Raw genomic sequence first — 17,018 nt, forward strand, 5'->3', positions numbered from 1 at the left:
ATTTGTTTAATCTTATCAGCAAATAGTCTGCTTTTTTTCAGATTCATATTTTGATCTGTTAATTGCAACACTACAGATGTATCACAGATATCCATCTAAGATATGTAAAAAATACACCAGTCTCCAAAAGTGCTTTTAATAAAAAGGAAGAAACGTACTTTTCTAAATGCTGAGAGCTTGCAGTACAGTGTGAGAGGCTTTAATCACAAATGAAATTTCAGCATTATGCACATCAGAGAATAATAAAGGATATAACACACACACACACACACACACACACACACACACACACACACACACACGCACACACACACACACACACACACACACAAAACATAATCACATCAGTAGATTCACACAGAATAAGGTACTTCAGTTGCTTATATATATATATATATATATATATATATATATATATATATATATATATATATATATACTTCTTGTATGTATTTCACTTACACTGTCCTTGCTCTCTATCCCAGAATCTTCAGTTTTGGTTCGAATCACAAATGGGGTAGACATCCTTAGAAGTATCCTCTGGAATGTACAGGTGATTTTTGGGGAGACTACATCAAAACATTGCTGGAATTTTAATGTTTTGAAAGAGTCACATTTTAGCTGCTTTCTTAAACCTTCTCCGATCTGAAAAATAACCATAGACGAATCGATCATCAAATGAAAAGGAAATGCACGGCGAAAAGTGTTATTGCTTATCGTCAGGTCTGGCGGAGAATGTGATAATCTTAACGGAAGTGTCTGTTTGATATATTTATTATTTGCACAACCTTTCACAATAAATGAGAGACAGTTACAGCTGACATGGTTCTCACCTAAGCAGCACAGTTTCTTATTTGTGCACAGGACTTTTTCTACAGCTACATCCAGCTGATACACTTTCTTAGCTGTTGCTTTTATCATCCCAGGCATTGCAAATCCAACAACTTTATGTGGGTTAAAGTAGTGCAGCAGAAATGTGTCATCAGACTCTTCTTTGCATAGAAAAGAAGGCAATTCAGTAGTGGACTGTTTACCACAAGATATATGAATGTGTTCCATCAGTGCATCAAAACTGTTGAAGAAATCCAGTAGCGTGCTACCCACTGCTTTCAGGACTCTTTCATTTTCTTCAAAGCAAACAGTAAAGAATTCTTCCCCAAATCGTTCCTGCATATCTTCAAACTTTACACCTGCAACAAATGTTTAACTTTTGGAAAATTACATTGTAGTGAAAAAAATATATATATATACATTTGTGATCATCATGCGCAACATTGAAAGTAAAGGAAAAAAATTATGCATGTATGCAACTTAAAACTCTAATCACTTTTTAACACTTGTTAATTACCTCACATATGTATTATTTTAATGTCTCTCAACTATAACTAAATCAATAAGTTGTCTTCAGCATCTCAAAAAAGTACTAGATAGAGCTTGTCTTGGTCTATGCAGTTAGAGATAGATCAGCCAGTGTGCAAGAAAATGTGCTCCCAGGTACGTTGAGAGACCCACTAAGGGGCAATGGCTGAGCTTTAGAAAAGCCAGCAGTCTTCAGAAGAAAGAAGTCAGGTTTGGATGAAATAAACATTCAAATGAATAACAGCCTGCTGGCTCCTAACTCTCATTTCCAGTAGAACACAAATAGACTTTTTAAGCTCTTATCCAAGTCAGAGCATGAACGTGTCACATGGCTCTTGTCCTGGCTGAGGAAGGAATGGGTTGCCTCTTTCCAGATGAGAGGAATAAGTAGGTCAATAGGGGTCTGGCTGGGAAGGCCTAATGGTTGAAAATAAAGGTTAAAAAAATGCTAAAATACTAATAGACATGGCACAGTTTTCCCAGCTGAACCCAAATTCAGCAAAAGCACAGAAAACAAGTTGGAGCTATTACTACAGCAAATAGAACTAATATAGCAGTTATTGATTACTGACATCAAATGTATCTTCAAACATCAAGTAGTCAGAATACTATAAATTCTATGTATATGATATTGAATTTGGCACTGGACGTTGACAGAAGATTTTATCAACTTGCTATAAAGAAATTATTAGTGCGGGCGCAGCACTGCAGAGCTAAACATAAAGCTGTCTTATGTTTTTTCCTAAAACTTGTGATTCTGTGTGTTAAAAGGCATGCTATACATAGAAGCTAGACATCAGAGACCTGACCTTACTTTCTTTATATTTTGACTGCCTTCCTTTGCTGATTTCTTCTTGACCCACATGACACTTAGAGATCTGCTTTCATCCATGTTAGTCTGTGCTACAGATTCATCACAATGATGTATCTCCAGGAGACCTAATTTATTTCTTTAGGATGGTTCCTATACTACTGCCAAAAGCTGTATAAAAGTAAAATGTTTTATGATTATTATCTGTCTTCAGTGCAATGAGGGTTATAACGCACAAATGCCTAATCTAGTCTACCCACATTATAAAAAAAGGAAATGTAAAATTATTTCTGCATGGTTGAAAAATTTACAAGTATGCACTTGTGAAAACAATCTCACTTTTTCATTGAGAGGCAAAGTTCTTACAGCTTTAACATACTATACATCCACTCTCAGATTATATGCCACAAAATAATAGGAACATTTTGTTCATGCAACTTAAATTTTGAGAAGTACAGTTACATTTTAGAAATATTACATTAATTATCACAGTTTTCTTTGTACAGTCATTCCTTACAATTGATTTAGTATATTTCTCACCTTGTGGACCTCTCATGTAAGAGCAGTATTCTGCTCAATGGAGTACAAGGCAAAAGACTGAAAAGGTAGGAAGGTTGTAGTGCAACCTAAGGAGCTGTAAAGCAATGACAGACTGAGGATTGCCTAGCTGCAGGCCCAGGCAATAGCTAAATTCCAGTTCTAGTACTGCATCTGCTCAGAGTGCAGAACAGCATATGAATGTCTGTGGCTGACAAAGTTTGCTGAAGACTGCAAACTGTGAGTGGTCATAGAATCTCCAAACGATGTCAGTATCCTACAAGAGGGTCTTAAGCAAACAAATGATTGGTGCAAAGTCATAGCCTTAAACTCAATGAAAAAAATTATGTTATCATCCCTTTCAGTAAGAGAGATATTCCTGCTAACTACCTCATCAATAACAATATCCTAAATATGCACTCAGTGGTGACAGACCTGAGCACACAGGTTGACAGCAGCCTTACCTTTGATCACCATGTCTCCACAGTGGTAAGAAGGGTATCCTATATTGCTCATCTCATAAGTAAGGGCATTGCCTCCTGGAAAAAAAGAAGTTATAACCTCCCTGTACTCTTCCCTCATCAGGCCAATAACCGAGTACAATGCTCCTTTTGATATGTACCTTTTCAAGCACCTACAACAATTGGAGAGACCACAAAGGTTCCTCACAAGGAAAATTAAAGGTCTTCAACATCTGTCCTATGAGGATTGTCTGAAATCACTGTCACTTTATTCTGTTTCATACAGACTGCTCAGAGGCAATCTCTGCCTTACATATAAGGCAATCTTTGACCCTGCCTTATTGGAAATGCTGCATATGCGTAAGTCAAATGGTACACGGATTACTTGCTCTGAAGGCCTTAACTTTGCATGTGACATTAATAGAACCTGCTGCAGGGACAGATTTGTCTTCTAGAGGTTACCACATCTTTGGAACAGACTCCTGCTTCATGTCAAGCAAAGCACCTCATTGGCCTTTTTCAAACACAAGCTAGACGACTGGATGGGTAACCGTAAATTCACCCCAGGGGTTCTATCTGTGTCTCTCTTGGACAAGGGTGACAGGTGCTGATCATGGAAATAAATGTAAAACTTGGCTATGCTTCTAAGGGCCTAAGGTCATTAGCGTACTAACCTCCTATGATCCTATGAAACAGCCAGCTCTTCCTCCTTTAATTTATCCTACGTTATCATTATATGAAAAATTCAAATATCACCATGGAAATCTCAGAGAAAGTCTTAACTTTATTCCAGTGGTAGACAACAAAAGTACTCTGACTGTGTATCCTGTTAAAGGGAAAAGAAATTAAAAGACTGCAGTGGGAAAAGTGCAAAGAGAAGTAGAGCAGAGTGGGTAGAACAATGGACAGACACAAGGACAGATACAAAGGAGGTTCAGAGGGAACTGATCACCCTTGGAGGGCATTCATCACAAGGACCAGATGGGTCATGTGCTATATTCCCCAGAAATCTGACCAGTGTGTTGATAGACCCCCACACACACACACACACACACACACACACACACACACACACAATGGAAATCTTCAACAGTTCACTAGCAGGTACAGAAGTGCTAAGGAATAGATAACATGAATAGTGGTAACCCTGTACATGGGGGAGGGGAGAAAAATCAGACCTGCCATCTTAACAACAATGTCAGAGAAAGTCATGGAAAAATCGTGGAGATAGAAAGCTGGCAGCATTTCTAGAGGACAACAACCAGATATGATAAAGATGCTGGGTAAGACAGGAGAGAAATGGCTCCTGAGGGTACTCATATCAGTGCAGAGAGAAAAGTGTATCTCAGATGACTGGAGAATAAGTATACTCATGCCAGTGTACAAGAACAAAGGGGGTATCCACAACTGTTTGCAATACAGAGGTATCAAACTCTTGTCACGTTGCATGAAAGTTCTGGAGAGGGTGATTGATAAATGGATACACAGAACAGTAGAACGTAAGATGGGAGATGAGCAGTTTGGATTTACATTAGGATGCAGCACAGCTGACCCAGTGTTTGCAGTGAGACAGATAGTTGAGAAGAAGTTAGAGATGAGGAAAGAGTCCAACTGGACATTCCTAGACTTGGAGAAAGCATATGACAAAGTCCAAAGAAAGCTGATTTGGGCAGTACTATGGTAGTTTGAAGTCACAGAAACATTTGTAGAATTAGTGCAGGCTATGTGGAAGGACCCACTGACTCATGTATGAACAATGCTTGGTCTCACAGAGGGGTTTCCAGTGGGAGTGGGTGTGCACCAGGGTTCAGCTCTGAGCCCAGTGATGTTCATACTGGTGATGGAGTATGTTAGCAAACAGGTTGGAGGGGAAAAAACAAAAAGTTGCAGTATGCAGATGATGTGGCATTACAGGCAGACTGTGAGCAAGAAAATCAGCAAAGGATAGGGGAAATGGAATGTAAAACTGAAGGCACATGGGATGAAACTAAGTACAGATAATACAGTTTCAATGGCAGCAAATTAGGGAAATCAGAAGAAGCTGAGAATTGAGTAAGAAAATAAGATAGTGGAACAGGTTAATATCTTCAAGTATTTGGGAGGGGTGGTTGATGAAAAATGAAGTCTAAATGAAGAGGCCAAGGCTAGAATCAGAAGGGCTGCAGCCAACTAGCATAGATTGTCAGGTGTAGTGTATGACAGAAGACTGCCAAAGAAGCTGAAAAGTAAGGTGTATAAAACAGTGGTGCGACCAGTACTATTGCATGGTACAGAAACCTGGGCAGTAAATGCAGAACAGATGAAAAAGCTAGAAGTGATGGAAAAGAAGTGCCTGATAAGTGTGGTAAGATGTACTCTCTGGAAAAGACGGAGTAAGAAGGACATAAGAGCAGAAGCCAAAGTAGCTCCAACTGCAGAAAAGATCAAAGGCTATAGATTATGGTGGTCTGGGCACATGTGCAGAAAAGCAGAAGACAATCTGGTGAAGAAGATTTGGGACAGACTGGAAGAAGGTAAGAGGAAATGAGGGCATCCAACAAAAAGGTGGATAGATTGTGTGAGAGAAGATCTGTGACAGTCAGGCATGAGTGTCAAAGAAGGCAGAAGTGTGGCATTGAATCAAGAGAGATGGCGACAGTTAATACAACACCCCAACCCCATGTAGAAAAATGGGGAAAAGGGGGTTTATGCTGCTGATGATGAACAACTACCAGGGACACAAGTGACATGAGTTCATGGCCAGAAGATGCTATCAGTCAAACCTGATCCAATTCTATAAGTGGGTTAGAACTGTACTTGGCAGGGAACTATCAGTAAACATAGTTTACTTGGATTTCAGCAAACTCTTTGACTTGGCCAGATAAGGAGGTTGATATTAAAACTGATGGAGTCATGGACAGAAGAAGACTAAGGAAATGGATACCAGCATAGCTGAATGGTGGGACATGAAGGGATTTAGGTGAGAAGGACAATGTCAAGAATTAATAAAGTGCCTGATGTAGGACTTAAGGACTCTGTCTTAGTCCCAGGCATCTTGTGTAATATACTCCTTAGTAAATTTATCTCAGATATATCTCAGGGAATAAAGAACATGCACAAGCTCTCTGTTGATGAAGCAACAATAGATGCAACAGTGGAGGCTGGGGACAGAGTTTGGTGAAGTATTTGGAAAACCACAACTAGGCCAGAACGTAGCTGTTGAGGTTCAACTCAAACAACTGCAAACTACTGCACATAGGACACAGTATCTATGGTATGAGATATCAGCTGGGAGAGCAAAACTGAAAAAGGATCTAGTGGCGTTGATCGTACCTGGATAGGAGCATCAAGAGTACAGTAAAAACTGCAGCAGTAGCAACAGCAGCAAACAGAATGCTGGGATGTATCTTCAGAGGGTAGATTCCAGAAACAATGAGGTAAGGCTTCTACTCTACAAAGCCTGTTTGGACTATATCTTGATAACTGCATAGAGTTCTGCATTCATGTATTGAAAATGACATTAGGCTGATGGAAGTAATCCAGGAGAAAGTCAGCATAATGCTTTATGAGATGCTGTGGAAAGAATATGACTGCATTCTACAGGAGCTACAGCTCTCCTCAACTGAGAAGAGAAGAGACAGGAGAAATATGATACTAATGCACACATACCTCCCAACTGTACCAAATGACTCAATTTTTACTGAGTTTTGGGGTCCAAAACATGGGGTGCCATTTTTCCCAAGTGACACCCCTTAATTTCCAACATTCCAGGCTGTTTTATTTGAAATTTTTGTTTCCCGCTTTTTGAGCTGACGTCATTGCACATGTGATGATGTCAGCTCAGTGAAATGGCCTGCCAGCCTGTCGGAATTAAGCTAATAACATGCGTGCATGCATTTCCGGGTAGCCACAAGGAAGAGGGAATGGAGCATAATGAAGGAATAGTGGTTTCCAAGAATGAGCCACGAAGAAGAGGGAATGGAACGACTTGAGAAATGCTGGCGGTTTCTGAGAACAGGCCACAAAACATGAAGGTATTGTTGGCTAGAATGGTATGTGTGTGTGTGTGTGTGTGTGTGTGTGTGTGTGTGTGTGTGTGTGTGTGTGTGTGTGTGTGTGTAAATGAGAAACAGTATTACTTTTACTTTGCATACTTAGAGAGAAACGTCCGTCTGGATGAAACCTTTGCTTGCATTTGAAATGGTAGAGTCTTAAGCTGAAATGAGTCTATTAAGCTGAAGTGATAAACAGCATTATTTTACTGTGCCTGCATACTTGTCTTAGAAACAGCAGTCTGACTGAAACCTGTGCTTGCATTTGAAATGAGAAATGGGCAGTGGAGTCTACAACTGTTTTACTTTGCTTGCATTGAGGTGTGTATCAGCATTACTTTTACTGTGCCTGCATACTTGGCTTAGAAACGGCAGTCTGAAACCTTTGCTTACACTTGAAATGAGAAACAGGCAGCAGAGTCTGCAGCTTTTACTTTGCTTTCATCTTAATTGCTAAGCTGGTGTGTGTGCGTGTGTGTGTGTGTGTGTGTGTGTGTGTGTGTGTGTGTGTGTGTGTGTGTGTGTGTGTGTGTGTGTGGCAATTTATTCCTCAAGGGCAACATGCACTTTGTAGATGAAACAATGAAATATAAAGTTGTTTGGTAGCAGCAACCTCTTCATTAGTTACAGATCTCTTTAATGTGGAATTATTTAGATGACTTTCACTTCTGCAGAGATTGCGCATATTTACTGGTGGATTGTAGAAGTCTATGTAGATTTTTATGATGGAAATGTTCTGAACTGGGCAGTTTTGCCATCATTTGTTCATGCATTTTGTTTCATTGCTTACTGGAAATAATGTTCAAAACAATAGATTTAAAATCCGCTCAAACAAGTGTGTTGTATTATACAAGGAATAACATTTAATACAATCAGGAAGGTGTATCAAAGAACACATGTATGTTTCATGTGAAAGGGGCCTATGATTTGAAAACAGTCCAAAGGTAATCTTTATCCGCCAGTGGGCCAGATGCATTTTCTTTGAATTTGGGTTTCAATGCTGTTTCAATGAATATGAGTTTCAAGGGCAGAGAAGTTTTAGTGCTAAGTCTGTTTTCATTGTGAGACTGTATTGCTTTGTTTTGCAGATGTCTATTAGTGTTTGGTCTATAAAATGTAAAATAAAAGTTTTAAATGAAATCCAGATCATTGTAGAAGTAAACCAGTATGCACATTACAGCGTTTCTGATGAAAGAGGCAAGTAATGGGACATTGGAATGGCTGCAGGGGACTCTGGGGTCATACTTTCATTGTCTACTCTTCAGGTTGCATTTGAAAGCTGGTACCCCATGGTTCCACTGGGGTGGGTGTGGTTACATAACTATGCATGCAAATTGTATGTTAATCAGCATACAGATTTGTACCTATTTTTCATGGGCCTTTGTCCAGATTTTTGATGTTTTCAGCTTGAGAGGTATGAATGCACTAGATCATGTAAAGAAGTTGTGAACAGGGTCATTCTGAACAGGAAGAACATATGGGGAACTGGCAGTACAGGTACAGGATCACAGGGCTAACTCCTTCCTGTATCTTTCAAAATACTTTTTTTCACAAAGTGAGCTGTAGACCCATGGAATGGACTCCTGGAAAAGGTATTAAAGAGGGAATGAATGTACAGAGACATTTAAGAGGGTCATGGGAGAGGTGGAAAAGGTAAAGGCAAGCAGTGATGAATCTAACTATTCTACCATTCCCACATTTGGCACTCCCCTCAAATCTATGCAAAAAAAAAAAAAAAGGAAAAAGGGTTCTCTGTCACAGTGAGATAAGTGCTTCAGTTCTAATACAAGTGCTCTTTCCTTTTTAATTGTAGAAAACTCAGTTACATTTTATGCCACATATGGAGTGCTAAGTTCTTCAGTTCTTAGAAAAAAAAATGATTTCCCTTTAAACAGCAGCAAATTGCTTGCTACATTTGTAATAAGCAGCTGCTACACAAAGGGCATTAAACACTTCAGTTCAACAACAAAAACAAAAATCAATTATGACCACTTTAAGAATTCATGTAGTGGCCCTCCACACAAAAAGGTTGTGCACCACTGCTTTAAATATATATGTATGTATTTGTATGTATATATAGAGGAGACTGAATTTCAGGAGTAACTAAGCTTATATTAATTAATTTCTAACACATTTGCATATATTTTTTCATTTGCTTAGAAACATTCTGCTCAGTCAGTTCCTCTGAGATAAGACAACAAAATCTTAATTGAGGTCATCAAACAGTGCTTTACATTTACAACAATGCTATATACAAGTCCTGCATTTAAAATTATGACTGACTGAAACTGATAAAGGATAATTTCACTAAAAGGAGAACGCGTTTCTCTCTCTGGTTGTAGTAATCTAGTAACCTTAGACTTGATTATCTGAAGTAGGAGAATAAAGATGTGAAGTTTCCTTGCCAAACCCATAGCTCTTTGCCCATTTCTGTTTTTTTTTTTTATTATCCAGAAGACGTCCTACAACAGAAAAGTGTTTTGGTCAACTATTATTGGAAAACAGTATCTGGATTAATTGAGATTTGGTGAACTGTACAAGATATCTCACTAATGGATTCAAAAAGAAGAACCTTAAACAACCATATAAGTTTATAAATTTCTTATGCATTATTAAGCGTAAACTTTAAGCATAATGAAATCTTTAAGTTTATAGCGGGGATATCTACCTGAGTTCATATGAATTTGTCACAGCCTTCCTCTGTTCCATACAATGCACTGTCCTAAGCCTTTCACAAAGCTTACTTTTCTCAGTTCTTTCTGATGTGCTTATTTGACTTATAAATGAGTAGTAAGCTATCATGGTGTATCATCCACCTTCAGAAGTCAGTCTTCCTCATCTCAATTTTTGAGTAGGTTCCCTTCTGCCAACTGCCCGTATCGTCACTTCCTCCTTCTTTACTTTTCTTGAGTTCCACCTCCTTATCTGTCACAACAGGGTATCTTCAGTTAATTTATCCCAACAAGATATCTTCAGAAAAGGCAACCTAACTCACTTGTCCCTTTCATACTGCATTTATTGAATGTTTCCAGGCTGGCTTGATAGCCCAGTGTCCCAGATACCTCAGCATTCTTCATATGGACTATTCCAAAAGTCGTGATTTGTTACACTATCTGTAGTGTAGAGGACTCACTACAGTATTCAGATGGAAACTAAACAGAGTTACATGTGAGAAAAACATGATCTTTGCTTTTACAAATTTCACCTATTTTGCAATCTGCCTGGACATCATGATAGCCCTGGTTGTAATGTCCACAGCTCCATGTGGAATTCTGTCTCCTTGATAGTATACATTGACTTTTTTCTCCAAAGTAAACCATCTTTCACCTCTTGAAAATTATCTGCCAGTTAACAGATTTCAAAGGAGTAATCATTTCTAGATCCTCTGCGTAGATGAACTAGCCTACCTTACCTGACCACTCCCTACCCTGCCATACACATACTCCTTGTTGTCACCTTTAAACAGTGTGTTATTATCTCACATAGAGCATACAAACTGACCTAGCCACATGACTAAGAAAACCCAGTTGTACCTCGCTGTTAACTTTTTTTGCCAGATGTCAGAAGCTCACCAAATACTCTTGCAGTCTTGACCTCAGCCACTTCCTGCAACTCAACCAATCATTTTTACTATCGATGGCTTTGTTATGGGTAATGGTCTGGCAAATTCATGGGGAAAAGGTAGAGAATAATTTAGTAGTTTGTCACACAAACAAAATATTATTTCCACCACTGTATTCTAGTGCAGTCTATATATTCTCAGCTTGAAATTTCATCTTTTAGTTGTCAGATTACCAAACCTGTTCACAACCATTTGTCTAGCTATTGTATTGGTGTCATGCAAGCCATCTTTCCACATCCGTGGGAATTGCACTCAGAGTGGCTTTATAATTGTATCAGAAACAGAAAAAATATAAACTGGTATTATGGAAATTTGCAAAAACAGCACAAGGTAAAATAGTTATGACCAATGTAGAACCCAGTTATCAATTGCAATCTATCTTTCCTTTATCTTTGCCTTCCCACAAACTTGTATATGGTACAGACCATGGGCTCAGTAATCAGCTATCATAGTCTTTACTCTACATCTCTGTGTTCTTTTGGACTCTGTATTTACTGACTTCTATATTTCAGAATTGTTTAGTGCACTCAAATGGAAGATCACAATCTTCAGTGAGAGGATACAGGTTAGAAAGCTCAAGGGATTTGTTCAGTGAGATCTTGCCAAAGACACATGGAGCTCATATTCTAACCTTACCCCAGGAACTATGCAACAATGAACACAATTAAGAGCCATTTGCAATCAGGATTATACAGCCGCTGTTTCAGTCAAGAATCTACAGAGAAATAAATATTTAGGAGTACACCAGGGCACACGTTTTATTTTCTAATTTAATATCTATTTGGATTATTCTTGGTTTAGTTCGTCAAGGTAGGGTACACAGTTATTAAAATAAATCTTAAAATAAATTCAAAACTTACCAAATAAATTAGCTGTGCTTTGGAGTATTCCTGAGACATCTTCAAATTCATCATTGAAAATGTGGTCTGCATAGGAGTATCTTGTATTATGAAATTCCTTTTCAGTATCCCTGTGCCATTAAAAAGAAAGACATATACATATTCTTAGAGCGTCCATCTGTTACTACCAATGCATAAAATGAAATATGCTAGAAACATTTTAAACAAGTTATATTTTAATTCTAGAACATGTCAGAATTAGTTCTTGCATATTTACGGAAATAATTGTTATATAAGCTACTAAACAAGGTTTTCCCTATACCCTTTTCTTTTTGCCTGACAATAGTAGAACTTTGAATATTAATATGACATAATATCCTAGTATTATGGGTTTTGAATTTGGAAAATAATTAGAACTAAAAGTACCGTGATGTGCTGATACTTACTTCTTACTTTTTTATCTGTATTTAGTCAGTAACCCAATTTAAATTTTAGTAGAAATAAAATTAACACTTCAGTGTTAAATCAACAACCGAAGCCTGAGTTAATAAATATATATTGTTACAACTGGGTGTATAACAAATCAAAATAAATTATCATTAAACCAGATTAAAAATCTGCAGTCAGATTTAATTATGAGGACTTCACTGGATGTTTCAAAAATTCAATTTCTAAATAGAATAGAATGTATTTTACTTTTGAAGACAGTCTGTTTCTCATTGCCATGATCCAATTACTGAAGCTACTATATATCTCACAAGCCATTTCCTTAACTCCCCAAAAATAATATATAAATAAAAATAACAGAAACCTTTTTAAAAAAAATCTTTATGTGGAATAGCTAGGAAAATCATATAAGTTCTCAGACAGCTGCACCCCTGGAATCTGAAGTTGATGTCTGGTCCACACATAAGGCTTATATGCTTCTCAATTTGCATTCTTCACATAAGGAATTAAACACGTCTCATTTTAGCCAATGAGAACTCCAGTCACAACACTATGAAGGATAAATGCACTTCGATATAGGCACTGTGTTTTTCTCGTAATAACAAGCTCAAGTTTATCAGAGCACTATTCTGAATTAAAATCATGGCAACCTGCTGTAGAATTCTACTGCACTACAGTACAAACATTGCATTCTACACGTGGTGGCAAGTCCAGATACATCAAAATGCTATTACTGAATTATGGCCAAGGCAAATGGCTCCTTAATTTAAAACATACTTTATTTGAATGTAATTTTTGTTTTATTGCATTCAAATAAGGCATGTTTTAAATTAAGGAGCCGTTTGCCTTGGTCATAATTGAGTAATAGCATTCTGATATATCTGGACTTTCCACAACGTGTACAACACAATGTTTGTACTAAACTGCAGTAGAATTCTAAAGTGGGTTGCCATGATTTAAAATCAGAATTAAAGTGGGTTGCCATGATTTTAAATCAGAATAGTGCTCTGACAAACTTGAGCTTGTTACTGCGAGAGGAATACAGTGCCTATATTGAAGTGCAGTGTATCCTTCATAGCATTGTGACTGGATTTCTCATTTGTTATTGGTTAAGAATTGGTGTGCTGTTTTGTGGATATTTCATTTTCGAATCATGTATGTCTGAATTGTAGTAACAGGCCTAAGGCAACACCTTGTTTCATTTTTTAAATTTTATTAGTCTCAGGGCCAATATGTTTTGTTATAGTAGATGCCATCTGAATGCTGATTTTTAAATTACTGTCAAGTGTCAGTGATCAGTAACATTCTTCATAGGTAAATTACTTTCCTGATGTAAATACTAGCCATGTTCATCTAATGTACTGCATAAATGTACACTGCAGTGGGTATTTTGCACTGTTCAATTTTTTAATCATTTACTTCTCAAATTGTAAATATCACTGTTGCTTAATATGCCTAGAACTACTAATCAATTGCTCTATGTAAATATTAGCTTTGTTAATGTTTTGTTTCATATGTTACACAGAGCTTTAGCAGAAATGGATCCTTTTAAGATTAGCCCATTATTCCAGTCATCAAACAAATAAAAAAGAAAGAAAAAAAATATTTCTAAATTATTCACTTTTCAGGATACTTGAAGGAAAATGTGACAGAATTTTCCAACTAATAAACATATAAATAAAGCATATATGCATTCATTTTCTCTGGAAGATATGGTAGAAATTATATGAAGTTAACATAAATTGTTGAAGTAAATATAATTTAATGTTACAGAAAGCAATCATGTTGCTAAAGCAAACCTCATACTTCGTCAGATCTGCTTACATTATAGCTGGCATTAAATCACACATGCTAAAACAGCAAGACATTGTTAGTTTGAACTATCAGAATTCCTGTGGGAAATTTGCATAATTCCCAGGATGCTTTCAATTAATTGCAGATGCTGCTTTCCCAACAGGTCAGATCAGTAACTCACAGGCATGACAGTGAACTAGAACTCTGACTTCTAATAATAGCATTATGTAGCTCAAGAAAATAACACAAAGTTAATAGAGAGTATAGCAAATAGTTTACATTGCTGCATTGTACCTTTTTATGAATACCTTGCAAAGTATGCTGAAAGGTAAATCCCATGTAAACTACACTGTAAGATTCACTGAACATAGATGTATGGTTATGTACTGATGACAGTATAGATGTGCTGGTTATCATTCATTTGCACAGAGTAAGGTCCAATACAAGTATATGGTACTCCAGAATACCATAATTGTGGAGTTATCCAACTAATTCAGAAACATTCCATTCTGATGAGTCTTCTTACCAATACTCAGGATACTCAGGGCAACTTAGCAAAAAAGCTGTGTAGAAAAATCATCCAGCAGTCATGTTAGATTGACATCTGTACATTCATTTATAAATAAGTGGAATCTTTCTGTGACCTTCACTATCCATAACCTACATGCCATTTTCTGGTATGATGTCTATCATTTATGCTAATAATGATGGCCGACCAAACTGACACTTTGCTACTTCTACTGCAGTATGGCAAAATGTGATGTAGACAGTGAACAGATCGTGTATTTTATTACAGAACTTTCACTGATTTCAGCATGGCAAAAGTTATACTTTGTTTATCAATGTGTCCTTTGTAGCTCTGCCAGCTTGCATGCTGTCGTGTTACATAGGCTTGTAGCAGATATTGCTACTTTTCCTGTACTAATCTGCACTGGGCTCAGTGTCCATTTAGAGGCCTGTTCATCACTGTCATCCTCCATGTCACCACTATCAGTGACATATCTAGATAAAGGTGGTTGTGGTGGTGCTGGCTATGCTGGAAACATTTTGGGCATGGCAGCAGCCTGCTTCCTGATAATGCATGTTGTGCAACTTGGCACATACAACGGAAATCTTGATAACCTTGTCAGGAGCATCTTGCAACATACCTACTGAGATATCAAGGCATGTCTTGAAAGCCCTGAACAGGTATTTTACAATAATATGAATCTGACCATAGTCAACATTTTCAGTTATGTTCTTGAATGTATGTAGAAAGATGCAGTGTTATCAGAAGTCATTGTTAAGGGGACATCTTGCATCGCTTGAAATGCATCATAGTTTTTGGGGGGATAATAAATACACCTAATGTATACACAGAGATTCCTACAATTACCAATGAACTGTCCATTGTTAAACTTCCCTGTTGAAACTGATAGTGAAAATCAGATGCATCACTTGCTGGCAATAGGACCTGAAAGCCAGACAATGCACACAGTGCCTTTGTTCCACAATTATTTAACTGAAACTCTGAATTTGTAGTATTCATTACCATAACAAAACACATCAAAATACAAGAAAGTTACTTCAGCTAAACAAGAAATACAAAATAAGAAATCTTTAATTATTTAAGTTGGAAAGATGTTTTCATTTTTAATTTTGTTTATAGATTCAGTTCTATGCAACTCCTGTATAGCTTGTCAACAATCAGGAAACTTGCACTTCATGAACTGAGGGTTTTTTTTTTGAAATGCTAATGTGCAGAACACTCAAATATGCTCCAGACTTCATTCATCTGACTTCACAAGTGAAGAATGCATATTACTCTATCACAGTGGAACAAAATTTTGGTAAACCTGAGATTTTTTTATGCAGGAGATATGAATAATCAGAAACATTATGGATGTGACTGGCCCAGCATCCCATGCCAATGGCCTGAGTAATGGCTGAGCTGTACACATTCATAAACTGATAGCTAGGTACTAGGCAGGCTGTCCTTGTGGGCCATTGTGTGCTTGTCCAGCTATCCTTCTGGTGCTTGAATTAATCAATTCCATTTGTTGATAGATTGGCCTTACCCATTCCATGATCAATAAGTATATATTACTCCGAGTGAGAACAGCTGGGTGTTTTGATATAATACACATAAACCTACATATGCGGAATTCCTTACAAGAAGCTTACCTAAACATCAGAGCCCTCCCAAACACAAGCACACTTCACATAATACATCCACTGCAGAACATAGTACACATAATATATCACATACCAGTGTCTGACCAGTCAAGCCCCTAAGGCATAACACAAAAACAAACATCTTAGTCATAAGCTACTCAGTTGTGAGACACACGGATGTCCCTCTCACTGGCTGGATAAGGAAAAGGTCATGGTCAGCTGTCTGTCAGGTGCCAGGATCTGGCACAACACACACGCACTCAAGTCTCTCAACAACAGGCACTGTTATGACTATGTCATAGTCCATGTTGGTGTGAACAAATTGAGATGCACCTCTCTGGGCTATATGAAGAGAGACACAACTGATCTCTTGGATTATGTGTCTCAGGCAGGTATGTCCCTAGCCAAGTAGCATTTTACCTTCACCTAGGATGATACCTCAATAGAAACAAAAAATGATTGACTTCAACAATTGGCTTAGTTTCTGGTGTCATTCAAAGGAGGTCCAGTATCTGTCAGCCTGGGATGACATGGTCGACAGATTTCGATGCGTTGACAGAGATGGTCTTTATCTGTGACCCCTGGGATTTTGTCACTGGCTAAGGCTCTTGCCAACCTCATAGTCCCTTTTTAGGCAGTGTCACAAAAACAAAATTCCTGATGTAAAAACTCCCATCTAAAAACAACCTCAAGGTTTTGCTGCTAAACGCTAGGAGTCTTAACATGAGACTGCATTCACTTGAGGCAGTCCTTACCTTGGAAGACATAGAGATTTGTGCCATCACTGAGACCTGGTTCAAAGCTGTGGAGAGCACCCCAGCCATATCAGGCTACACCTCCTTCCACACGTTCAGACCACAAACTGAAGAAATGAGAACTAAAGGAGGTGGTATATCAAAATTCATTAAAGATAAATACACCTCTAGATTGGTTAAACAGCACAATTCCCTTGAATTACTTCAG

The 17,018-nt window shown here is 37.7% G+C and overlaps 1 protein-coding gene across 1 annotated transcript in view; it reads right to left on the bottom strand.

The window, feature by feature from the left end:
* Positions 1-17,018, bottom strand: part of GUCY1A2 (guanylate cyclase 1 soluble subunit alpha 2) — a 1,587,384-nt gene that overhangs the window by 1,331,856 nt on the left and 238,510 nt on the right. The window contains exons 3-4 of the mRNA XM_044072602.1: positions 11,682-11,791; positions 463-1,190 (exon numbers count right to left, since the gene is read on the bottom strand). Of these exons, the coding sequence (XP_043928537.1) occupies positions 463-1,190; positions 11,682-11,791 (838 nt within the window). The remainder of the gene's footprint in view (positions 1-462; positions 1,191-11,681; positions 11,792-17,018) is intronic.

This window comes from Protopterus annectens, chromosome 5.part0, assembly GCF_019279795.1.
Source record: "Protopterus annectens isolate FY-2018-M chromosome 5.part0, PAN1.0, whole genome shotgun sequence".
NCBI classification, from domain to species: domain Eukaryota; kingdom Metazoa; phylum Chordata; order Ceratodontiformes; family Protopteridae; genus Protopterus; species Protopterus annectens.